Genomic DNA, 25,179 nt, shown 5'->3' with positions numbered 1-25,179 from the left:
GCAGGGCTGTGGTTTGTCTTGCAGACAAGACGTCGTGTATAAATTTTTGTCATGTTGAAATGGGAATTGTTCACTCTTTCGCTTCTTGCATTTTTATGAGGAAAAATAATGATGACAAAAACAAGACTTAAAATATGTTGAATGGGTTTTATTTTTCAATAAAGCAAAGCTACTCCCCAAGCTTCTTTCTAGTCTGTTTGAAAATAAATATTCTACTTAATTTTTTTTTGCACCACGTGTTACCAGAGGCGAATTTCTGATGGAGGACAATGGGGCTGATATTCAAGTAGCTGCTGCTCTGAACCGCAACCTCCGATGGCTGAACTTCAGAGCGCCAGAAAACCAGCAGCATTGCTTGCAAAGAATGCTTCTGCAGAGCTGAGTCTTGTTATTACTCTTCTCACACTAATGATCTCCAAAATTGCAAATGATGAGGGAATTCGACTTTAACAATACCGTTAAACAATAATGCAAGGGGATGATTTCATGCACTTTTTTTTTTTTTCCTCTGGTGCTTTAAGACATTGTGCTGCAGGAGAGTGGGTTTTATTGATTAAATCTAAAGCTGGCTGGTCTGGCTTTCTCATGATTAATTGGAAGCCAACTTTGTAACACAGCATGCAGAGAATTCTTTTGGGGTTTTGTTTAGTGATAGATACTTTCTGAAAGGCCTTGCAAGAATGCACTTTTCACTGAAGAGGGCTTGTGCACCTGAACACTTGCATGCTTTTCCCAATTCTGCTGTTAATCAGGAAGACAACACTAGTTCTTCCTACCAACTTGGCTTTGCATAAGGAAAAAAATACACCTTTAGTACATAATTGCATAGGTCAGGTTATATATTTCCACTTCTCTCATTTTCAAGCTGTTTGACCACGGGAAGTGCACGTCCCCTTGGTGTCCAGTGGCTCTTCGTATCTCTAAAGTGTTTCTGAGGGGTGTGCATTATTTAGGGCATTTGCAGAGGGATGCAATTAAATATGCAGACTGTAACAGTTATTTCAGCATCCCAGCATAGTTTTCTTTATTGCGTGTGGTTTGTACATCCAGCCGTAACACTGTGGCACATTTGGGTTTCACAGCTTGAAGGAAGCTTCCTATATTATGGTACCTTAATATTATTTTTTAAAAAATGTATATGTATAAACACACACACCTCTCTTTATTCTTACTTCTGTAGAGCGTGGTACATCCGTCCTTACAAGCCAGATGAGTTTCGGGGTGACTGCAGGCTGCGTTGTTTTGGGGGTTCCCACTGTGCTCCCTCGACATCCCAGCACAACTTTGTTCTGCATTTCCAGAGCGGTTTCTGCCCGTGGCTGTAGAGAAAATCAGTGCTTTTGCATGCATGCCTTTGTTTTTCTTTATTTTGCTGAGAGTACCCAAGGTAGAGCTGTTTCATTCTGGGGAGGCATGCCTTTACTATTGTTTCCCAGGTTATTTTGAGGTACCACTTCCCCTGGGATTTTGCCTCTCTTGGCTGTGTGACCTTTTTGCATCCTATAGTGATTTGCTTGATTAAGAGTGTGGAGTTTAATGGGTTTACATGGTGTTTCTAAAATTAAGGTAATCTGAGGGCTTTAGATTGGGGGAGGAGGGAAATGGTGATTGTTCCAGACTTTTCTGTTGCTGTTGTGTAGCTGTACAGAGAAAAATGAGACTGCTTTTTAAAAGGGGAGCAGGTATGTGCTTGCTGGGCTCCTCAAAAATACTCTCACTCTGCACATGTAGTGGCGGGGAGAATCAGTTCTCCCTGACTTTGAGGATGAGGAGTTTCAGTGAACCAGGGCAATGATTTCTCCCAGACCTCCACGGGAGGGATGGGTGCCGCAGCCGGGGCGCTCCAGCCAAGCCCTACCCTGCCCCAGCTGCTGTACTGGAGCAGGGTGTGTGGCCAGCTGTGTGTCCGCCCGGCACTGCACAGCATCAGCATCCCCTGGGCTGGGGCCACCCAGCTTCCCGGTGCGCCCCGCCAGCTCTGGCATCTCATCTCCCAGACCTGGGGTCTTGCATATCCAAACGACGAGCTGCAACGAGGGGGGCAAGCATGGGGCACCCAAGCTCAGCGAGCCAGAGCTCCTTCGAGCCCTGCGAGCATGTTTGCTCCACGTTTTCCTAAAACGATGCAACTGATACTTGTGCAAAACGTTTCTGGGTGTTTTGAAAATGCTGGGAAGCACTCAGCCATGGGAATGGCCGCAGCAGATGGACCGAGACTCCTGCCCAGCCCACTGCTTTGTCCCCCACGCAGGCAGGGAGCCCGCAGAAGCCGTCCTCACTGCTCAGTGTGTTTCCCGGGAATGTGAAGTGTTGCTTTCAGCCACCTCCGTGTCGGAATGCTGCGCTCGTGTCCAGCCAGCAGCACTTCACTGAAGGTTATTTCTCCTTTTGCATCTGTCTGTGTGGCTGCATCATACTTTGCTGGATGGGTGGCGAACATCTGCTCATTCCACTCTGCAAATCCTCTCCCTTGTTGCGGCCACACCACATAACAGGGAGTAGATGAATTTCATTTGAGCCACAACATGCACCCTTACGTCCAGACCCAAAGCTGCAGGGTCCAAGAGCTGTGGGTGAATACATTAATCGTATCTCAGGGGGCGGTGAGTGGAAAAATCATCGCTTGCTCTTCCGACCGGCACAGCTGTGCCAGCCACGTCCCCAGCCAGACAGCACGGCCCTTCACAGGCTGACCCAGCGGCCGAGCATCCCCCGGCCTCCCGCAGCTGCAGTCCCTGGAACAACGGCCCCTTTGAGTCATCGGGGAGAAATGTCACCTTCAACAGCGCGGGAGCTGGCAGCTGAGCGGGGTGTTCCTGGGGCTGCACCCCAGCAGGCAGCGTGGCCATCCCTCGCCCTGCCACTGAGCTCCCCAGTGCTCCCAGCAGCTCCCACCACCTGGGGATGGACCTCTCAGAATAAATGGCTAAATGCTGGTAAAAGTGCAATGGCAGTAGTCCCTGGGACAAGCTCCTCTCTCTTTGCTCGCACCAGTTGTGTCCAGACCAGACTAAGTGGGGAGTTTCAGGCTCGGTTTCGGGGGGTTGATCTCGAAGCAGTGTGTGCTTGTAGCTGGCCTGGTCACGACAAGCTGTCATCGTTGCGTTTTTTCTAATTAAAAGTTGTGTTTGGGTCAGTCACCCTCACCGGCATTTCTCTTTCTGACTGGGTCTTATTAGGAAGACACGGTTTAATAGGTAGATTGCTTCTAGCCCATGTTTAGTGTTTTGCTGAGTAATCAGTGTGATGTAAGAATAAAACGTGGGTGAGAACAGGGTAGCAGAGCTGAGGTTCTTCCACCGGGACAAGAGGAGGCTCCAGGGACACCTTCTTGCCCAGTGGCAGCGCTGCAGAGGTGGCTTCTGGAAGGGTCTCTGGCTCCAGAGGGATGCAGTGGAGCCTGGAGGGGCTCAGGAGGAGCCCAGTGAAGGGGACAGGGCAGGGGAAAGGGTTTGGTCCTGATTTCGATGCTTTCCAGCATTGGTTTTGTGGAAGTGGCAGGGGAGGGCTGGGACCGCACCAATGGCTCTTGCTGTATCCATGGTGTGAGGAGGAGAAGGAGGAAGGTCTGGCTGCGTGCAGTGGCTGGGGGATGTGCTTTGGTAGCCATAATTTGAGTTTGGTTTTTATTTGGGTTTGTTTTTTTTAAACAGAGGTTTCACATTACTATCACTGCTGACCAAAGCAAGCAGAGCCCTTAGTTTTGTGAATAGAGAAGTTATTTTGATTAACTGTCCGGGAAAATAAACACATTGTATCAGTCTTTTGTATTTCCCCTTCTGAGACTAAACTGAAAGGGTTTTGTTCAGATTGTGAAAAGTTTTCAGGTCTCTTGAGTAACTTTGATTGTTTCACTGAAAACGATAAAACCCATCAATGAGAGAATCGGGGGTGCCATCCTTTTCAAATCCTTATGATTTTCCATATGAAACTCCTAATTGTTCCAAGCCCACTAGTAGTTCTGTTTCTTTCCAGTGTGGGTAGGAGGGTGGCATGCGAGGATGAAGCTTACACCTGGCAAGAATAGAAATCAGTGTATTTATCGGTGTATTTATCACCAATCTGCGTCAGTGCCCAGATGTGGGGAAGGAGGTGGCGTGGGGTGAGCTGAATATTGTGCTGTGGATGCTGTGTTAAAATTGTATTTGCAATAGCAGGGCAAGGCAGCCTGTTTGCTTTGACACAATTAGGGCTGTGCCTTTACAAAATCTGCTCAATATGAGAAATGTTGGGTTTAGCCTTAGTGCTGGGAGCATCCTGTGTGCCACTTGGCCAGAGCCAGGAGGGTTGTTTGGGGTGGGAGGCTGCATCTTACCAGGCTGCTTCCCCAGGGCTCCATTTTCAGTGCTTTTATTTAGTCCTGTTTTGTAAAGCTCAAATAAGAGAGCCAAGTAATAACAGCATTCAAAAGCAGTGCTGATGATTTTATCGAAGTTTTAACCTGAATTATAATGCAGTTTGTCCCTTCAATTAGTTCTACAGTGTTTCAGCTTGATTTAAATAAGTGGTTTAAAAAAAAGCCCAACCCCAAACATTCACTTTTTGCTCATCCTTTGCCCTGCTTTGTTGTGTAGGGGAAGGTACTGGCAGCATCCACAGGAGCATCCTGCTCCTGTGCTCCATGCCTGGGTCAGCGCAGTGGGATGCGGGAGGATAACGAAGATGGGCGGAGGGAGCTTGTTCTCTCCATTTACTAGGACTTGTAAATGGGAGCCTTTGATTCATCTGACACTGCCATTAGTCCTTCCTTAGGTAGGTAGTTGCTGGTTTTTACTTGTCACTGCGTTTTGGGTATGTTGAAAAATACAACTGCATGCGGAGAGCTGGTCCCAGGCCATCCCGCAGCATTTTCAGGGTCCTTTTGGACATGACGTCATTGCAATGACAAAACACCCGGAATTGCGGTCAATGCAGACCTGCCTGTGTGCTGGCGAAATTAAATAGTAACAGCTTGGGAGTCTGAGAAACGCTTTGGGGGGTTCCCAGATCCCGTCTGTGAGGCTGCATTGGGGCTTGCTGGAGTAAAGCAAGATGCAAATGTAAAATCCAGCGGTTGCTCCATAGGAGGCAGGAATGGGATGCTCTTGTGCTGGAAGAAGAGTGTGTGTGCATGGGAAATAACTCGGGAATAGGTGTTGGTGCACAGAGCGGGCCCTGAGGGGTGGGAGAGGGGAGGCAAGAGCCCTGGGGCACGTCCAAAGCAAAGAGACCTTCAGTGATTATTACTTCTGATAGGGATTCTTTATGGCCTGGAGTTTAACGAGCCACTCTTTCAACTAGCAATTCATGGGAGGAGTTTATTCTGCTTTGCTATTTCAGAGATGCTTTTGACGCCACAGTTTTTGTTCTCAGAACAGTAACGCACTTGATAACCTTTGGTCATGCTTTTCGGAGCCTCCTGGTTCTTGTCTTAGGCTGGATTTGGCTTGGCTGTGTTATTTATGGCTTCAGTAACTGTGATCGGGTTTCTTCAGCGTAAAGAAAACCCCATCGTGGCCAGAGCAGCCCTGGTTGCTGGTGGGTGCGGTAACACACAGAACAAGGTGTTTGGCCCCTAATTAATCTTTTGTGACATTCCTTATTTTAGGAAGTGGAAATAGCTGGGGAAAATGCCACTGGTGATGAGCTGCTGTGCCCTGGGCTAGCTGGGAGGACTTGTGAAGTTTCTAAACCAAAATTCCTGTTTCTGGGTAGGGATGTTGATTTAATAACTGTCAAAGGGCTTTTAATGCAGCAACTATTTTTTCATTAATAAGAGGTCGCTACATATAATTTTTGCCTCTTGGCAAAAATCATGTTATAAAGATGTACTTGCTCTAGGTTTAAAGTGTTAATTTATGTGGTGTACTGAATTGGATTTAAAGGTCCCTGAAGACCTTTGAATCTCAGTAGCTAATGAGGCTTGCAGAAGAGAGCTTGAGAGAGGAAAAACTTACTGGCAGTAATACTGGTGAAAGAGCTCCAGGATTGAGCAAGTTTTGCAGAGAATAATTAGAAATGATCGCATTGGCATTTGGGTGTTTGATTATTTCCAGCTATAGATCTCCCCTGACACTGCCTCTGTCCTTGCCCCTGCAGCCCCCCGTGCCCTGGAGGCATGCTTCTCCCTGCTAAAACCCTTCAGGCAGAGTTTTCCCAAGTCTTAGACTGCTTCCAGAGGGACACAGCTCCTTGTGTTTTCCCTTGGGATGAGCTGAGCATCCATGAGCTGCCATCTCATGTATCCCTTGGCTCTCCCCCTCAGCTCAGCAGAGCTCTCCCTGATGGAAAGGATTTGGCATCCGATCCCTCCGCTCGGCTAAGCCATCCTTGCCAAAGGTCCTTAAACTTGTCCTTCTTCTTCCAGCTGGCCTTGCTGAACTTCTTTCACCCCGAAGAAAAGCTGCACGTTGGAGAAGAAGGTAGACGTGTCCGTCGAAATAAGAGGAGTAAAGGCAGCGAAGGGCCAGATGGTGAGTCCCACTGTGCTTCTCATTTTCACACACAGAAGACTGACTTTTTTTTTTCAGGTCGCGGTTATGGCCGCAGTACAAGAGTTCTGTATGTGGGGGAGGAAAAAAACTGGCACCTGTGGCTTTTGATAGTTTCTGTCTGATTTTGATTGCCTTCCAGATGAGGAATTCCAGTAGTTCTGATTTCTGCAACTGTAGGTCTAGTGATTTTGTGCAAATTAATGCTGCTTAGTAATTTCATCCTTGACTCCTCAGACAGTGAGGCTCTGTGCTCATTTAAGGCTATAATTTGTGCTTGTATACCTGTATTTGTTGGTCTGTACACTGTCTTTGCTTAAAATCATCAAGTAGCTCTTCATAGTGGAACAAATGGCTGTGAACTTCTGCGTCGCGGAGCGGTAACTGCTCTAATGGGGCTCTGCAGCGCGGCGGAGTCCCAGGAGGGTTGAAAGCCCATGTGAAAGGGAGTCAAAGTTGTACAGAGCTTGTATTAAGAGAGCAGAAAGGTACCAAAAAATTCAAAATCATTTATCGGTGATTTGATAAATATGAAAACAAGGATGTGCGATGCAAACCCCAAGGGCGTCGGGGCTTCCTGGGTGACAGCCCTGGACCTCCCTGGCGTGACGGTGCTGCCTGCCCTCCTGGTCTGCAGGGCACCAGCTGCTGCTTCCCTGTGCCATCACCGTCCCCAGCACCCTCCACATGTCCTGCTTCGTTAGGCTTAGGTGCCAAAGCCCTGCTCTTGTACAGGTCTCTACATTAGACCTGGTTTAGGCTGGTTTCGGAGGTGGTGTGTGACGGTGTGCCTGCCCCGCGTGAGGCACAGCGGTGGGAAGCTGGGTGCCAGAGGGGCTCACACAAGCGGGGCCATGGCAGCCGAGGGCGCTGCAGGAAGGGACAGGGATGCAGGCAGCCAGGAGCACATCTCTCGAGTGGCTGGTGGCGTGTGACGCCGCGGATGTGGTGCCGGTTCCCAGGGCTCTCCAGGAGCTGTGGTGCCAAGCGGCTGGCTCTTCATGCAGCAAGTGCCCTCTAAAGCCCCTGGACGATTGAAGCATGCTTTAAAATGGAAACTGAACCCTGCTAAAATTGCATTTTGTGCTTGAGGTCATGTAATGTCATCTTTTCTGTTCTTCTAAGAACAGCACCAGAGTCCTTAGTTAGAGCATAATTTAGAGTCAATACTGCGACATCTTTGTTGCACCAAAACCACTCTGAAGACTTGCTGAGAACTTAAATAATAAATGCCAAAATAACTAGAACTAACTCCGTTTTCAGTCCCTTCCCCCAGCTTGAATCCTCTGCCTGCTTTAGGTATGAGGAATTTGATTTCCAATGCTGTCTTTCCATGATTTTCCAGCCACGCTGAGACATGAGAACTGCCCCCCGTGTCGAGCTCCTGGAAGAGCTCCCGCGCTTCCCTACTGCACAGGTCCATTCCTACACAGAGAGAAGGGGACTGGATGCCAGGGAAAGAGGTAATGGAGCAGTGGTCAGCATCGAGCAGGCTTGATGCCTGCTAAGCCCAAGTCCTGACTGCGCTGCAGACCTCCTGGCTGCCGTTAGTCTTCCTCTCCAGTCCCTGGCTCTGTGAGTTTCCCATCTCCCTGAAGCCTTCACAATTTCACAGTGGGAAAGCGTTTCTCTGTGGCTCAGCTCCAAGAAAGAGCTTCGTGAAACTCGCTGGATTGCTCCTCCCCGAAACGCTGACAAGTATGATGCATTTGGTACAGACTCTCTGAGTGATTCCAGCTAAATGTGGTCCATCATCTTTAGAGCTGGTGTCGCTCTGATGCTCAGATGGCTCAGGCAGGATCCAAATCCTTTCGCACCAGCTCCTTGAAATCTATTCCAGTGTCTTCGCAAGTCGCTTGTGTAAGTAGCAAGTTTCCACTGTCTGCAGGCAGTGCAAATGGAGCGCTGCAGGCAGATGTTTGTTAGCCTAGGCTGTTAGGCTGCCTAAGTGCTGCCTTTCTGCTGCCAGATGTGCAGAGAATCGCTGCACAGTGAGAAATGGTTGCTGAAGGTCGGTGGGCTAACGAGGGCTTTTCTCATCATCCTTGTGCCTGGGTGAAAACGTGTCGTACTTTTATAACTTGCATTCCTTTCCCAGATTTTCTTTATGTTCCCTGAATGCATCAGGGCTGAGTCACTCCAGAAACATAGCACGTTCCCACCCCTTATACACATCTCTTTGTAAATTAGGGGATTTGACTCCATAGCGCAATGGAGATGGGGACAACTGCCAGAGCAACAGGTCGTTTTCCTGGTGGCGTTAGCCAGGCAGGTTCCATTGGCAAGCAGCTCCTTTGTGTTTGGCCATTGCAGTTTTATTGGGTAGGGCAGCATTTAACAAGTGTAAGCTGTCAGGCTAGGAACTGACCTTGTAACAGCCGTAAAATCAATAAATAAGCAGAATAGCTTTCTTCTGTAACTTGTGCTGTTTTGTTTTAGACCTACATGAAGGTATCTCACTTTTTAGAGAAGGGCAATGAATCATCAAAAAAAATTAAAAATCACATCACAGTACTGATAACACCATTTTCTTTGTGAGTTTTGCAAAGGGAAGGTTGATCAAATCTTTGATCTCCAAAGAGCCTCCAGAAGATAAAAGTGGATGAACTATAAATTCCCAGAAGGAAGATGTGCTTTCCACTTGAGGCCTCACTAATATTTGTCTGGAATTAATTTTTTGAACTTTCAAGTCCTTTCACACATGCAGTGAAAGACCAAAGTGATCTGAGCGTGGAAGCCATGGTCAGAGGGAGGCTGCTCAGTCCCCTTCCACGGCTGTTGGAGTCCTGCTTGTCCTGGTACCAACGATGGCATGGCTTTGATGATTTAGAAATGTCAAAGATAACACAATTCCTTACCTAAAAGGTTGTGTTTTTTTTTTCTTTTAGGAAAATTTGCCTTCAAGGCTTTTGCTGGGAGAAAGGGGATTTTGAGACAGGGCAGGGCAGGTCCCCTGGGGCCAGGGGAGGGTGATGGCCGTGGCTGTGCCCAGAGCGTGGAGCCGCAGGGATAGGACACGGGAGGCCACGAGCAGCGAAGCTGCTCCGGTGCCTCTTTGTTGCTGAAAAACCCCAAGACAAATTGTGTGCAATAGTGCAGAGTTACTGGCTGGGTGCTGTCACTTCCAAACATAACTCCAGTATTTCAAGGGCTCTTCCTTTGAGGACTCCGGCTTCAGTCCTCCTACCCGCTTGTCATGTTTTATGATCGTCTTTGCTTAATTTTTGTTTGTGTCCCTCCACGCACGGTGTCCTGGAACCAATTAAAGAACCCAAGGTCGTGTCCTGGGACGAGGTGCCTGGGCACTCGCTGCCACTCCAGCCTTGCCCTGCCATGGGGGTCGGCCTGCCGTGGGTCACCCTGCAGTGGGTGTCCCCCTGCCGCGGGCACATGGGGTTGGTGGGAGGCTGGTGCCTGTCCCGGTCCCGAGGAGCACAGATCATCTTGTAAGCCAGCTGCCTGTCCATGCCACCAAACCCAACGTTTGCACAGCTTTAAAAACTGCCGCTGGTTTTTTCTGCATCTCAGGGACCAGGTTTATCCCCCTTACAGCTGCACGTCACAGAGTTCTTTCCACTCTGCATTGCTGGCTCCACCTGCCACTTAACTTGCTTTAGTTCACTAAAACTTGACCCTCTCCCGTGTCTCTTTTTGTATTTTTCTCTTTCTCCCTCCTTCCTTTCTCCCTTGGTGTATTTATGCTGCTGTGGAACCACTGTTGCTCCCAGATTAACAAATCATTCCGGAGCTGGTAATTAGCAACAGTTGTGCTAAAAGGAACCATCAAGAATGTTAAATTAGTCCACTTTTAAATAAACTGTGTATGAAATGTTAGATCTCTATTCCCAGAGCACCAGTAAAAATGCTGCTGGCTCTTTGCTAACAAAGCCAAAATATGGGAGTAGCATGGTTGTAACTACAGAGACAATTCCGTGCTCTTGAGGTTATAAATAATGACAGAGCATTTACAAAGCAGATGTCAATAGAACTCTTTAAAAAACATTGTTTAAAAAAAAAACAAAACCAACAAAAACTAGTTTCTTTTTCTTCTACTTTCATCTCTGTTCCCAGTTAGATCCCTGCCGTGCTGCTTTCCTGGTTTGTTTGGTTTTTGCTTTTTGGTTTGGGTTTTTTTTTCCTTCCTAGATTTTTTCATATTGAGCTTGGTGAGAAACATAAGTGATTGTTATCCATTCTTTGATTTGGAGCATGGCAGCTGGGAAGAGGCTGAGCAGATGGCTGTCCTTAAGCTGACAACAATTTGGTTCCTACTACTTTGGCAGTCCTTACTGCTGAGGAAAGTCCTTGATGAGAACTCATGGGTCTCAGCACTGCAAATTGCTTTTGTTGAAATGAAAATTAAATTCTGGGAGAGCAGAAGCTCATCTCGATCCCTGCTCCTACCTGGAGCTTCAGAAGTGATGCACCAGCTATGTGGGTCCGGCATGTCACCCTGTTAGTGTTCACTTGGTGGTTTGAGGGTGGGTTTAGGATGGTTTAGCAGGTAGCTGATGCCAGAGCCTTGGCCAAGGGTCCCTCCATCCCCTCAGTGCTGCAGGTGCCGTGTCTCAGCCATACCCCCATCATGACCTGGCAGCACTGATGATGCAATAGGGTTTGTGGTTTTTTTTATATCCAGATCACAATAGCGACTTTTCCTGCTGGCTTCCTCTCCTTTGGAAAGGGCAGGTTCGTCCCTCTGCCTCCAGAACAATCGGTGCCTTTGTGTCGGCCCGTGCAATTCCCCAAAGCCCAGGCATTCCCAGAAACACAGATGTATGAAGGGCGATAGAGCCTTATTGTGCTCCGAAACCATGGTGATGAGCACTCAGTAAATACAGAACATTTCCTGGATACTGGAGCACAAGAGACGGTCCCAAAAGAAAAGCTCACCACGAAGTGCTTGCACTTACTGATTTCCCCTAGAATTTCTCTGCGATTGCCCCCAAAATGGGAGAAGGGGGAATTAAGATGATGTCTGAACCTTCATGGACAGTCTCCATCCCTTTCCTGTGGCATTGCTGTCAGGACTTGTTATTACTGGGGTACAATTAAGGCTACAGCTCATGTACAGATCCCTGCCTCCACATTATACCTGTTGTGCGAATCGGGCAGGTAGCTGTCTAAGGTCTTACACCTCAGGCACCTTTCAGCCGTGAAGGTACAGTGATAAATATATAGGTAACTTATTTCAAACCATGGTCTTGTGTCTGTGCTCATTTCTAACCAGTGTTTCCACTGGGATAGATGCAGAGAAGCTTAACAACTGGCTAAAACCCCGGAACGATGTTAAGGTCCTGGTTTCAGCCCCCGTACAGCAGTGGGAGAGCAGTACCGTGTCATTTTTGGAAACAAGTGAAAGCAGAGGGGAGGGTGATGTTAAAAGAGGTCGCCTTGCTCGTGGTATAACTTTTAGGAGAATACATTTTTAGACAGGTGAAACATTTTCAGTATCCTTAGTTCAAACCGCTCTGAATTAATTTTTTTCAATACTGAAATTGCTTTGTGGTCAAATCCACTGCAGTGTGCAGTGACGGACTGTGCTGAAGCTTGTCCTGGGAGACCACGGGTGGCCGCCAGCTCCAGCGGCGCGGTGGGTACCCGGGTGGGACACGGCTTGAAGGAAGCCTCAGGTAGCCCAGGCGCATTGGGAGAGCAGAGGTGTTAACATCTGGGCTTGAGCCAGTGTGCTGTTTCAGCTTAAAGATTTGGGAGCCGCTTTCTGTACCTAGAAACTGTGTGACGCCAAAAGCCCGAGTGGTGATGTTCATTGCTGCAGCATGCGTTCAGGGTGGTATTTTCATGAAGACGTCCTGCATCAGCCAGCAAGGAGGAACCAGGGTCTGAAAGCTGACGGAGTCCAGAATTCTTCACTGAACTCTGGTACGTTGCTGTCCCAATTGGATGTCAAATGTTAAAAGCAATTAACTTGCTGGGAGAGGTAAAAGCCTAATTGTGTGGTGGCTGTGATGAGGAGTTGTCCCAAGTTACAGGGTTCACAGTGTAATGGTCGCTATGTCCTGATCCATACACAACCACACAACCTATTTTCTTCACCAGCCCCTCCAGCTGTGATCTGGATTGTTGCAAAAGAAACCCTGCTTTGTTATTTTTTGGTATTTATAAAGCCATGATTAGGTGCTGTTGATTTGTTCCATCCAAAGAGCTGCTTTGGTGTGTGCTTGTTCTTCCCTGGTACCTCCCATCTGGTTCGGAGAAGGTGGTGGGGTGACTGCTGGAAGATTTGGGGATGCCAAGGATGTTCGGAAGGCTTGAGAAGGAATTCTCTGGTCAGAATCTCACCTCGGTTGCATTTCCAGATACTCGCACCGATTCCACTTTTCAGGTGGATTTCAGTGTCGTCCTGATGGATTCCCAGTGCGTAGCCTACGGTGTGTGCTTCAGCAGGCTTTGCTGGAACTTGAATTAAACTTCTAAGCTTTTTTTTCACAGCTGCATGTTAAGCAGGGACCAACATTATTAGAAGTGACTGGTGATTCCGTATGAATTCCACTTCGGAAAACCAGGGCTTTTCATAACGCCTCAGGTCAAATACTGAAGTTCAGGAATCTCAGTTTCTTCTGTTACAAAACATGGCCAGGACTAATGAGAGGAGAACAGATGTTGCAGCCGGGCAGGAATGTGATTGCATCTGAACTGTGTGTGCATCTGAACTGTGGATGCCATGCACTGAGCATTGTAAATGCTGAACTCCACTGGTAGCTGGTGATTTCTTTCCCACAGTATGAGAGGCTCTATTGTCTGTCTTGCTGAAGCATTTGCAGCTGAGCTTTGATTTCTGTGAATAAACTGGCTCTCTGGCCACATCCACAGAGTATTTTGCAGGCAGACAAAAGTTTGCTTAGCACATGCTCCAAGCCCATCTGATCACAGACCAGCTCTAGCACAAAAGTTGAGGAACTGGTGCTGAGCTGGATCCCGTACAGCTTCCCAAACGGCCAGGTACGGCGGTCCAGGCTCAGGGTCCTGCTGCAGCGGCCACGGGCTGGCTGCCTTCTGCACATCCTGGGCTCAATAACTCTCTTTTTCTGTCTGTGGGGGCTGGGGCGGGACTGAATAGCCAAACCCAGAGCCGCTGCGCTGGTGGTGGGGATTGTGAAGTTGTCTTCAGCTGTGGCCTGTCTGAGCACCCATTAAAAACTCGCTGGGTTGTAGCAGACGAGATACATCAGCCATAAGAAAAGCACTTAGCTGAAGCTGCACAAAGCTGAAGAACGCCACTGCTGGAAAACTCTTTAGGGACAAAGCTGTGAATGAGGCACGGCAGTGGCATGTTTTCATTAGGGCTTTGTTGGCCATGATGTATAGCAATATTGTTGGGTTCCTAACTGATCTTGTTAATATGAGCAGGATTTGGTGAAGTCCGTTAATCTGTCTGAGATGCTGTGAGTGGATAAACTCGGGAGGTGGCTGAGCCAGGCAGCGTGTGCTGTGTCCTGGCTGCTGCGGGGACTTGACTTCGGCCCCCCAAAGAGTGGTGCGGTCTCCCTGGGTGTCCTTTAGACCCCTTTTCTGATCCGTACAAATGCAAGTAACGTATATGAACACAGATCTGTCCTTGGCTGTGCATCCTGTGCTATTCCATGTCATTAAACCGATGGCTTACAGACAGCTGTTCCACACTGCAGAGGTTTTCGATCCAATTAGGCAGAGTTACGTATGAGAGGAAGAAAAACGTGTAAAGTTCTGCAGGGGTGAGGCAGCGGAAGAGATTTCCTCCCACCTGCCCTTGATTCCTTATGGGTAGCTGTGGTGGGGAAGAGTGCATTTAAAACATCCAGCAAACAATTTAAGAGAGCCTTTCATACGCTTGGTTAAAACCTTGCTGCAGCACCACTTGGGAATCATTTCTACTGGAATTCATGACATATGTTAGTTGTTTATCTTAGTGGGATATGACTTAAAATGTCAGAATGTTTTGTGTTAAGCAACAACCGAATAAAACAAACAAAATAAAAACACAGCTGTAATACTACGCTTTAAATTGTTGAATTCAAATATGTGGTATTGATAAAGTAAGCAATAGGGTGCAGTGCTGTATAGAAAATAAGCCTTACGAGTCTGGCCAGCAAGCCAAAAAAAGCCTTGAGATACTCGAATTAGAAATAGTAATGTTGTTTGTCAGCTCTGCTGTAAAGATCCAGCATTTGGAATCCAACCTAAATGCCTGAAGGAAAACAAAAGGCCCATCATATTCTTCTTCCATAGCCAGTGAGAGTGCGGAAAATGAAATATGATGGCCACAGGTTCTGGTGTGAACCCCAGGAACTGGGCTGGGACTGATTATGTGGGAGTGGAGTTAAGAAGGGTGGTGATTTATGTTTGATTGGGTTTTTGTGTTTTTGAGAAGGCAGTGCAGTATTATTTTGCCAGCAACAGTGGCTCTGTAGTTAATTGGGAGCAGGATTTTGTCTTTGTTCATGAACACATTTGCGCTGTGGTGCGCTTGCACCTACTCAGTGGAGACTGAGTAGTTTTTTCAAGAGCCTTCATGGTATCAGTAGGCTGTCCTGGTACCTTGTCACCGATCCCAAAGTGGATCTGGATGGGATTGAGGAGATCGGTCAACTTGGTTGTTCTTTACGTTGTATAAAGTGATGGAAATTCCTGTTGCAGGGCGTAAGATACCTCTGCCTTACTTGAGAAGACAGCAAGTAGTGATTTCCAGCAAAGCTCTGGCTGTTGGAGAAGCTGAGCTGAGGTTGTGGGGTGATGGGGGGGGGGGGGGGGGGACACGGACACGACCCTGGGAGGTGGCTGGATCCAGCCCTCTCCCCCAGAGCGGGACCAGCACCGTGACAGAGGTCACGGCAGCAGAGGTGACAGACTTCTAAAGGATGGTTGCTGTTTCAGCCTGGTTCTCCTGCAGCCCTGCCCCCTATGTTATTCCTCATGCCAAAAAGCCCTTAGGAGATGTGCAGGGCTGGTGGGTCTCCAGCACGGGTCCCTTCAAACAGCAGCTGATGACCCACGAGTCATACTGTCCTTTTTAAGGTGGAAAAACTTGGTAAATGTGTGAGAGCAATTCCAATCTTCCTGCTCCTTTCCAGCTGGGGCAGAGGGTGGTCACTCACCAGGGCACCTTTCCCTGGAGCAGCAAAGCAGGTGGTTGGCTGGTGGTCTCTGGGGTCTGTCTCTCTTGCTCACGCTTCAGTTCCGATCATCTTGAACTGCAGTAGCTAAAGATTTTTTTCCTTTTAATACGATTAAAAATTGGTATAATTTACATCACAACCTACTGTCGCTGTTGGCCGTTGTCTCTGTGTATTTGCATTTAACTGTCCTCCCATTCCTTATGAGTTTTACCAAATTATTCCTAGATGTGAAGAGTCCTGGGTTTTAATTGTCAAACCCAGCAAAAATGTCTCTATGAGTATTGGCAGGAGAAAAAAATCAGAACTTTGGCAACAACAAAAAAAAACCCTGTTACGTGATGAGATCTTACATCGTCTGAAGCTGTCTGAGGAAGAGAGATTGTGGCTCTCTGGCATCTAGTGTCGCTCCAGGGACTCGAGGGATGGGGCAGGGCTGAGCTGTGACTTCTCTCCATTTCTTTTTAAGACCGATAAGCTTGAACTGGGGTCTGGTGTATGGGATCAGAGGAACTGGGAGGGAGCAGGCTACTGATCCATGGAGCTCCTGGAGCAGCATCTGATCATCTGGATGACACATGGATGTAGGCTTGTCCTTTGACGGATTGCTCAGAGGAGAAGAGCAGTGAGGCAGCAGAAGGCCACTCTCATGCCTAGCTCACAAGAGGAGCGATTCTCAGGCTTTGGTGTTGATGCACAAGCTTTTCTCAGACCCTCTGGCCAAGCAGCATAGGGTCCCACAAGTGTCAGGGGAGACCTCTGTGTGGGATACTTCCCCTGGAGACATAGGCAGACACAGGAAAAGTCCCTAAAAGAGATGAAGAATAGCTTCAAAAAGTGGATGTAGCCAAGGGAGTGCCTCAGAAGAGTAGAAGATGAGCTGCAAACTCTTCTTGATCTGTCGGGTGGAGGAGGCTGGCCGTGAGCGTTCGGCAGTTCGGTCCAGCACAGGGGTGGGGTATCAGAAGTGTCAGCTGTGAACTGGCCCCCAGCCCGTCCAGGGACTTAGCAGCCTATAACTCCAGAACATGACAGGGCTGCCACTAAGCAAAGGCTCCTGGAATGCAGGGCTTGTGTTCCTGCCGTGCACGCAGCCTGCGCGCAGCGGAGGCAGAGCTGGGGTGTCCTCCAGGCGTGACTCTTGGCCTTGCCCTGGAAGGAAGGTGCCGTTAAGTGAAGGACGCAGAGGGAGCGCTGTTTTATGGGATGCCATCGTAGAGCATCTCAATTTAAGATGCTACCAGAAAAAGACAATTAAGGGTGACTGTGTTCACACATGAATTTTGAAGAGTTTAAAAACAAAAATTGAATTTATTTCAACAAAATTGAAAGAAAAGCAGAGAGAAGCAACGGTGGTGGTTGAGAAAAACTGGACGGCCCCGGGCTCTGCCTTCCAGACTGATATATCAAGCACCACTGTTTCATCCTTCCCCCACTTTGTACAATGAGCTTCCCAATTCTGTTACGTAGTATAGTCACTATATTCTGATTTATGGAAATTAGTACTAGCCTTGTACCGCGGACATCACAACCCTAACTTGTATTCAGCCATTCTGCCTGTAATTCGGGCAGCATCTTTCCTCCACACCTGGCAGAAGACCTCCCTTCCCCATCCCACCCCCCCACCCCACCCCCCCGAAAACACTGGTAAGGCATGCCAGAAGTTTTAAGTAGTGTGCAATGTATTTTACTTCTGGGATATTTTTCTTGATCTATAATTTATTATATTTTCTAAATGTTCTGGAGTAATAATACCAAAGCTGCTCTTCAGGTTCTGTTGCCTTTTTCTCTGGAACTGGTGAAGAAGCACTTTCTTTTTCAGGGAAGGGAAGAAATTCATCTTGTTTCAGTATTTGTATTGCTGACTGATATTTCAGTAGGGTCCAAGAAGCTTTCATCTGGATAGACCGAATTTCCTGAAAATGTTGAAAACATATTGGTTCCAAACCTCCCCCAAAACCACATGTTCTAGATTAAGCATGTGTTTGGGAGCTAACATCCTTCTTTCCCCAACTCCACCATAGTCTGGCATTAATAACGCTGCACTTAAAAATATTTGAAAAGCCTTACATATCTCGTACCCATGTGAGTGAAGTAAGTGTCATTACACCGGTTCTGAAATGAAACAAGTGAGTTTCAGAGGTTTGGCTAAGGTGGAGGGGTTTGATCTTATGCATTGGGACAACTTGCATCAAAGCAACTAGTAGCTTCTTCATTGCCTAATTTTTTTTTTGATGAAGCTAGCAGCTTCATCACCTGAGCTTTTCTTTCCACCCCCTCCACCTTTAGGATCGGTCAAATAGAGATAAAGTGGTTGATAGGAGGCTTGATGGGCAGCACCTCCTTAATACTTGAATCCTCATGGTGGTTCCTTCTGGTCTCAATGTCTGTGGAAGCTGATGGGACTGGTTAATTCCCAAGCATGGCTCGGGAGCGGTAGCATTTTCATAGCTGCTCAGCCCCTCCTTTTTTTTTTTTTTTTTATTTTTTTTTTTTTTTCCCAGAAGCCCCAAGTGGCAGAGAGCTGCCTTCCTGGAGAGGTGGGCATTGTCACAGTGGGGGGGGGGGGGGGGGGGGGGGGGGGCGGGCAGGGGGCACTTGGTGGTCAGAGCTTTCTATGAGGGATGGAAGCAGCCTGCGTTGTTGGCTTAGACGCTTGAGTCCTGGGACAGCCATCTGCTGTACTACAGAGCTCAGCTTCTGTTCCTTCCCCATTAATAATGGTATCGCAGCTAATGTCCGGGAACTCATTTCAAATTCTGCTAGCTAGCTATTCCCCAGAAGTTACTGGTGGAATTGGGCAGTATTTAGAGCTTTTCTGGGATGTAGTAAGTGGTCTTTTTGTTAAACCAGATGGTTAGCAGGGTTTGGAAAAATACTTTACACAAATTTCCATAGCTGTTGAGAACAGTGATTATTAAACCTAATATTCTTCTTCCAACTACAGCCAAAAGCTCATACTTCAAAGAAAAAGCTGCTTTTTCTCTTTTTTTTTTTTTTTTTTAAAGTGCATAAAGACAATGTAGTTTTGAAAATGTGCATATAAGGTAAGTCACATAGAGCTCTCCACTTCTGTTTTCGTCTTCAAAATTAAATGTTCATCTTGAACGTAGCTGTGGACTTCATGACTTTAGGTCACCTTATGCTTATTTTACGAACGAGTGAGAAGTGATGTGGCATTTCTGGAAGATGCCAGCATCTCATGAATCATCAAGACTTGTGACTGATGCTGTTTGCAACCTGGGATGTGGAAAAACTTCTCAGTACCACCACCTTCTCATCTCTCAAGGGTAGAGCAGTGATGGTAATGTGGAGATGGCTCAGTTGTATGATCTGGTCTTGCATATTCCCCAAACCAGAGTCCTGCTTAGGTAAGAAGACTGATGATAAGCTGTAGTAACGTAGTGCTGGGAAGATGGAAAAGGGATGCCTTAATAATCCTTAGGGCAAGCAATGAATGATGAAAACGGGATGGCACAGCCTGTAGAGGGCATGGTGGTGGGTGCAGTGTACCTTTCCAAAACTGGTTGAACATCTTGAAGACATCAGTAGATGTCTTTGCTCTGAACTGAACGCGGATGCTGCTAGAACATGGTGGTGGCACGCGTTGACTTTGTTCTGCTCTTGGCAACTGAGAAGCTGAGAAAGCTCAGGAGCCTTCCCAGGTATTCGTCCTTTGTTTGACTGATTTCTATAATGGTCAACCTTTTATATGTTTTATATAAAATAAGCGTAATTACAAAGATCTGTTCCCATCAATAAAACCAGTTTGAACTGTTTTGCAGGAATTTAAACTATTTCTTGTTAATCCACACACACAACTAATAAGTGAACGCAGGGGGGTTTTAATATACTATTTATATCAGCATATGTCCTAAAGAAGTTTTTGATATTTTTGTATTTATAGTAAATCATAGCAGCGTGTAGCGTGCAGAAAGAAAAACTGGGGACGGGGGGGAAAGTAAACTCTATTAATCTTTATGAGAGCAAACATGTCATGTGTAATATCCTTGGGTTGCATCACCATCTGGTTTTTTTTCTGAGGCGCTTGGAAATGATCCAGCAGATGCTGGGGCTGCAGGAGCTGGGGGCTAGAAGCTGCTCCCTGAAGCATGGTTAGATGTCTTCTGGTGCTTGCTGGGCCACAGCTGTGGTTTTACACAACAAAAGCCTCATCTATTGCAAATATTTCCTTCAGCTTAAGTGAGAAGCTTGCGTCTAAGTGGGCTCATTGCTGAAACACGTGGCCATGGCGCTTCTGCTAGAAGTGACTTGGCATCGCCTGGAGCCCTGCCCAGCGGGACGGCTCTGCGGGCAGGCTTGGGGGGGGCTGGTATCGTACAGAGCTGTCTGTTCCTGCTTGTACCTTTCCCTCAAAGCTTACCACTCTTGCTGGTTTTGTATTCCCTCCCTTTCTGTTATCACGCCCTTTTATTTTCCCAACAGATGTGGAAAATAAGCTTTTGGAGAGGTCTAGGTCCCGAGCCCTGTTCAGAGCCAGGGTCTTCAAAAGGCCAGCTCGCAGTGATGCTGCTCTGCTCTTGCTAGGGAAGCCCCGTCCTGCCCTGCGGAGCTGGGCCGGCAGCTGACAGAGCTGGCCTGAGTTATTGCAGCAGGAGTCGGTGGGCTTTTCCTACAGGAAATCCAATGAAAGAGATGATAAATTTTAGAAGTATATCAGGTAGCTAGCTTGAACTTCTCACGTCGGGGTAGCAGCCTGCTTCATAGCTTAGCAGCTACGTCTTTAGTAGCTAGGCAAAAAGTACCCTCACTGCTTTCCAGAGGGACTGATGAACTTTTGAGGGACTTTCAAGCAGTGACCCGTGACAGCGAAGGGCTTGCTCTGAGCCAGAAGACCCCCTCCAGACCTGTGCTGCTGCTCCTGGAGATTAAAAGAAGCCTTCTCATTCCCAGCTTATTAGTCTTGGCGAGTGATTTGCACACATGAGGACATGCCAGCGCTGTCCTTGAGGCCCTAACAGGTCTTCTCCCTCCATGCCCATCACCACAGCCTTCCCCAGTGCTCATGGCCAACCAGGCGAGCTCAGCCTGACCATCTCTTGACCTTCCCAGGAGCCCTCCTGTGAAACTGTTCTCATTTAAATTCATTTTTCTGTGTGTAGATGATCAGGATTGGCGGCATTTTTCCCAGGATTTTCACCCCCACCTACTGCGTAGCTTCCATATTGCCCCATGTCTGCCAGAGGTATTTCCACTGAGCCATGTTTCTGTATTTCTGCCTTTCCTGGCTTTGCAACAGCAGCTCAACATGTGCAGACGTTGTCCTCCACAGCTCCATCTGAGGAGCTCCACCACCCAGCAGAAAAGTCTATTATTCCCCACGTATACATAATTCGTAGGGCTATGCATTTTGTATGACTGAATCTCATTCCATGCTTATTACCCAGAGCCATCCAGCCTGTCCTCTCTCATATCCCCGTCCTCCTCTCTGTTAACATGCCCTGTCAACTTCCCTTCTTCTGCAAAGCAAGGCTGGAGCGAGGGCTTGAGGATAGCTGACAGCTCCTTCAAGGAGGGAATAGAGCATAAGCATAAACTTAATTTCAGGTGAAAGGCAGGAAATATGGAAGGGGATGGGCTTCCCTAGGTCTGGGGTCTGGTTTGGCCCCAAACACGAGCAGACAGCACGCGGAAAGGAGGTGGGGGACAGGGGGGATTAGTAGGAAGAAGTACGAAAGTCAAGTGCAAACATACGGAGAAAAATAGTCGTGCCTGGGTAGCGGTCACGCTGAGTACCAGCAGTCAAGACTGTGAACTTGACCTCTAGTGCCTTCATGATAGATACTTAAAGGGATTCATGAGGAGCAAAGGTGATGCCAGAAAAGCAAACTCAAGGTTCATTTTGTCAAGAAGGGAAAAGAGGTGCTGGGGAAGAGCTGACCGGTCAGGTTGCTCTCAGGTCCCAGCAGGACTGGAACAGATCCGCAGATGCACCGCGGAGAAGCCCCTGAAAGCAGAGAGCGGTAGCAGGCCACATTTGTCAGTGGAGAGTTCTTCAAGTCAAACCGAATCCTTCAAGTCAAATCCGTTTCCTTCTACTTGTGGACTCCAGAGCTGCAGCAGGTATCCTGTAACTTGGTTTTTTATAAGGCTTTGATGCAGTTGAGGAACATAGTGCCATACGCCTATAATCTGTATCTCGGAGAGGGAAAAAAAAAAAAAAAAGCGTCTTCTTGTGGACCTTCCTTGGAATCAGGTCATCTAATGGTCTCCGTGAAACGACAGTCAATAAATGTGGGTAGTGTAAAAGGCTTTGTGACGGGGAGCCCCTCCGCTGGAGAGGTGGGATGGCGAGGTGGGATTAACAATGTAGGAGAACGCTCCAGGAAAGCCTTAACGCTTGCCTGACTTGCAGGTATGTAACCTGCCTCGTCAATGAACAGAGAACCAGTGGGTGGTACGTGTTCAACCACTGCAGCATTTAACAAGCTTTATTGCTCAAATGTTGGGGTGCAGCCTCAGAGAAGCATGGCAGAAAGCATTTTTTTTTTTTTTTTCTCCTCTGCACATAGCTATTGGGGCAGCGTATGGCAAGTAAAGTTTTCCAGCCTTGTGCCTCAGCACCTTTCATCCTGAGGGGAACGTAGGGCTGATTATTTCGAGGGCACTCAGCTTCTCAAACTCACTAGGAAGCTTTGTTACTGTTTTAGACTAAATTGAGAAAGAGCCCATGAGTTTACCATTTTGAGCAAAAATGAGGAAAATTCTGTCTTCTGGCATATCGGATGAACCTTATGGCTCCCTGCTACAATTAAATTATCCACCCCCTCCTATTGGGAGACGAACAGATGCAAACCCCAGAGACTCAGAAGCTCCCAAGGCTAATAATACTGTGTTTTTTTCATGTCAGAAGTATTTTTGTGTTTGTCGAAAGATTCACTTGCACAGCCGTAACATCTCTCTCTGCCGTGCCTGGAACAGATGCGTGTGTTGTAATATAGACTGTGAACATTGACATCGCATGTGGTTCTCATTCCTCCCATTCATCTTTGAAGCTAATTGGTTCCATCCATTTCAAATGTGTTTGGCTCGCCGCAGCTATTTGTACTTTCACTCTGGTTATAGCACTAATGGTGTGATATATATAACATGAAATAAACTCTCGTGACTCCGAGGTCTGAAGAGACACATACACAGCACTTGCATTTAGCTTGCTGTGTTGTTTGGGTTTTTTTAAATGAAATCCTCCAGACAATTTTTTTTTTTGCTTCACTGAAAATGTTATTAACTAGCTGATGCCAAGGATGAGGGCCGGTGGAGATCACCGGTGTGATCACGGCTCATTCTGCATCGGCGGAGCTCAGAAAATGCCAAAAGAGGAGCCTGTCGATTTTGCCACACATCAAAGGTTTTGAAGATCATCTGCTGGTGGTGGACCTGCTGGCTGGCTTCGGTGTTGCTCCCTGGCAGAATGCTGGGGCTGGCATTGTTAGAAACCGAGGTGTTGTCCTAGCGACGTGTTTTAATACTGTGTATTAAAATTAGCAGGAATAGTAAATTAGATAATGCCATAATAAAGACATTCCTGTGAGGGCGGCGCTGGCAGAGGCTGCCCAGAGCAGCTGTGGGTGCCCCATCCCTGGGGGTGCTCAGGGCCAGGCTGGACGGGGCTGGGGGCAACCTGGGCTGGTGGGAGGTGTCCCTGCCCCTGGCGGGGGTTGGGGCTCGGGGGGCTGTCAGCTCCCTCCCAGCCCAAACCAGGCTGTGATGCTATGACAGTTTTCCTGTGACCCAACAGCTTAGTGTGGGTGAATTCATATTCCCGTTGAAAAGGCATCAGTAAGGTTATTGAATATTTCTCGGGTCCTGCTCGCATCTTTCCTCTAACCAGCCACAGGAATGTGGCACTCCGGTGCTGTTGCCTTTCTCTACCACTGCAGCCCTGGAGCAACTTCATTACCTTCCATTCGTTACAAGTGTATCTCGGTTAAAGGTGACTTCAGTCTTTGGTGTGTGTTTAAACACAGGTTTTAGAGGGATTTCACTGATGAACAGCAAGGAAATATTGGGGGATTTTTGCAGTTCATCCCCATCCATGATTAATTTTTGAGGAAGTGATGGAACATGTTTCACGCTTCAGCTTCTGCTCAAGAAGTCATGTTTCTCAGATTCACTATAAATGTTTTCACTTCTTGCTAGGGAAGCTTGTATTCTCATTGTTTAAATAAGCTAGTTCATACTAATTATTTGCTTTTGTTTTTCCTAGACTTTTATTATTATTTTTAAACAACTTGGCTCACAAGAATTTGGGTTACTGCTCTCAGCTGAGGGCCGAGTCATGCTAACTTTCTTCTTCCCTGTGCTCATAGGGGAGTGAAGTGTGCCAGCTGTAAATGCTAAGCTTGGCACGTCAGGCTTATTGAAGACAATTCAGGTACGGCTGCAGAGACCACAGATGCGTCCATTGTCCGCTGGAAAAATAATCTGCTGCCCAGGGTTGTATTTTTAAATGGCTGCTGTTGAGTCTCAGGATTTCTTCTGCTTGGAGGTTTGATGTGTTGTGCTTCTGTCAGCGACCCCAGGGGGTACATATGGCCAGCCTGTGGGCAAAGCTCTGAGCGGTGCTCTGCTGAGCTGGTATCTGGGAGGAAAGCTCTGGCTCAAAGCTGAAGAGCATCTGTCACCTGAGCTTCGCCGCTGGCCATCAGCAGGTGGCTTCACTGTCTTTGCAACAAAGGGGAGAGCTGCCCACCAAAACTCACTCACTTGTGCTACACCAGCCACGGGTTGCTAGCTTGAGAGAGGGTAAAGCAGATCTGGGTCCTGGTAAAATCGTTACAACTTTGCTGTAATTGTTCGTAGGAAGCAGAAGGCTCTCCGTCTTTGGCTTACTGGTTTTGTTGCCGATTTTGTTCCCGCTCTGGAGAAGATACCCCGAGGCTCAGTGGGTGTTGATGGCAGTGGGGATTTTCTAAGATGAAATGATAACTGAATTTCACTAGTTTTCTGGTTTTTTTTCTTTGTAGGTCCAAGTTCAGTGAAAAACAAGAAAAAGGGTAAGTCTGAGTTTTGATTTCATTTTCCTTTCCAGGCTGATGTTACCCAGCTACGAATTCTCTTTAGCCAGCCCAGAGGAGAAGCCAGCAAGAGGTTCCCTCTCCGGGCAGGGCAGGGACTGACGTGGTGCGTGGTCCCACGGTGCAGACCGTCCGCTGCTCCCATGTCCCCATGTTGCTGTGGCAGGACGGTGTGACCCAGCGGTGGCAGGGCAGCACAGGTGCTCGCTGAAGCCTTCCTTAAAAGCCAAAGGACGTTAATGATGTTGTATAGAAGTAATCCTGAAGACACTATAATTAAATAGTTGAGCAGAGTTGAGTTATATGCCAGCTATCGGGAGCCGCTTGCTGCAGGTTGGGGTCTCCTTCAGACCCACCAAAGTCAGTGCAGAAACGCTCTGCATCTCGCTTCTGGATGTGCCGTAACCTCAGGAGCATCGCTCTGTGTCTGGCCTGAGTTTTGCTCGGCCCCATGGGTGTTTTGTCTGATTTTGTTCCTCAAGCTTTTTGCAACGGATGTTTTTTAAAACATGTGTGGATGAGTGTTGCGACTTGGGCTATTCAGGAGGCAGCCCTGTG

General features: G+C 47.6%; 1 protein-coding gene across 4 annotated transcripts in view; it reads left to right on the top strand.

Moving 5' to 3' along the window:
* EDA (ectodysplasin A) overlaps positions 1-25,179 on the top strand; it is an 81,728-nt gene that overhangs the window by 42,545 nt on the left and 14,004 nt on the right. For all 4 annotated transcript variants that reach the window (XM_037408319.1, XM_037408317.1, XM_037408316.1 and 1 more), the window contains exons 2-3: positions 6,347-6,452; positions 24,571-24,600. In XM_037408319.1, the coding sequence (XP_037264216.1) occupies positions 6,347-6,452; positions 24,571-24,600 (136 nt within the window). The remainder of the gene's footprint in view (positions 1-6,346; positions 6,453-24,570; positions 24,601-25,179) is intronic.

Source organism: Falco rusticolus, chromosome 14 (genome assembly GCF_015220075.1).
Source record: "Falco rusticolus isolate bFalRus1 chromosome 14, bFalRus1.pri, whole genome shotgun sequence".
Classification (NCBI taxonomy): Eukaryota; Metazoa; Chordata; class Aves; order Falconiformes; family Falconidae; genus Falco; species Falco rusticolus.
This window is presented reverse-complemented; position numbering and strand designations above follow the sequence as displayed.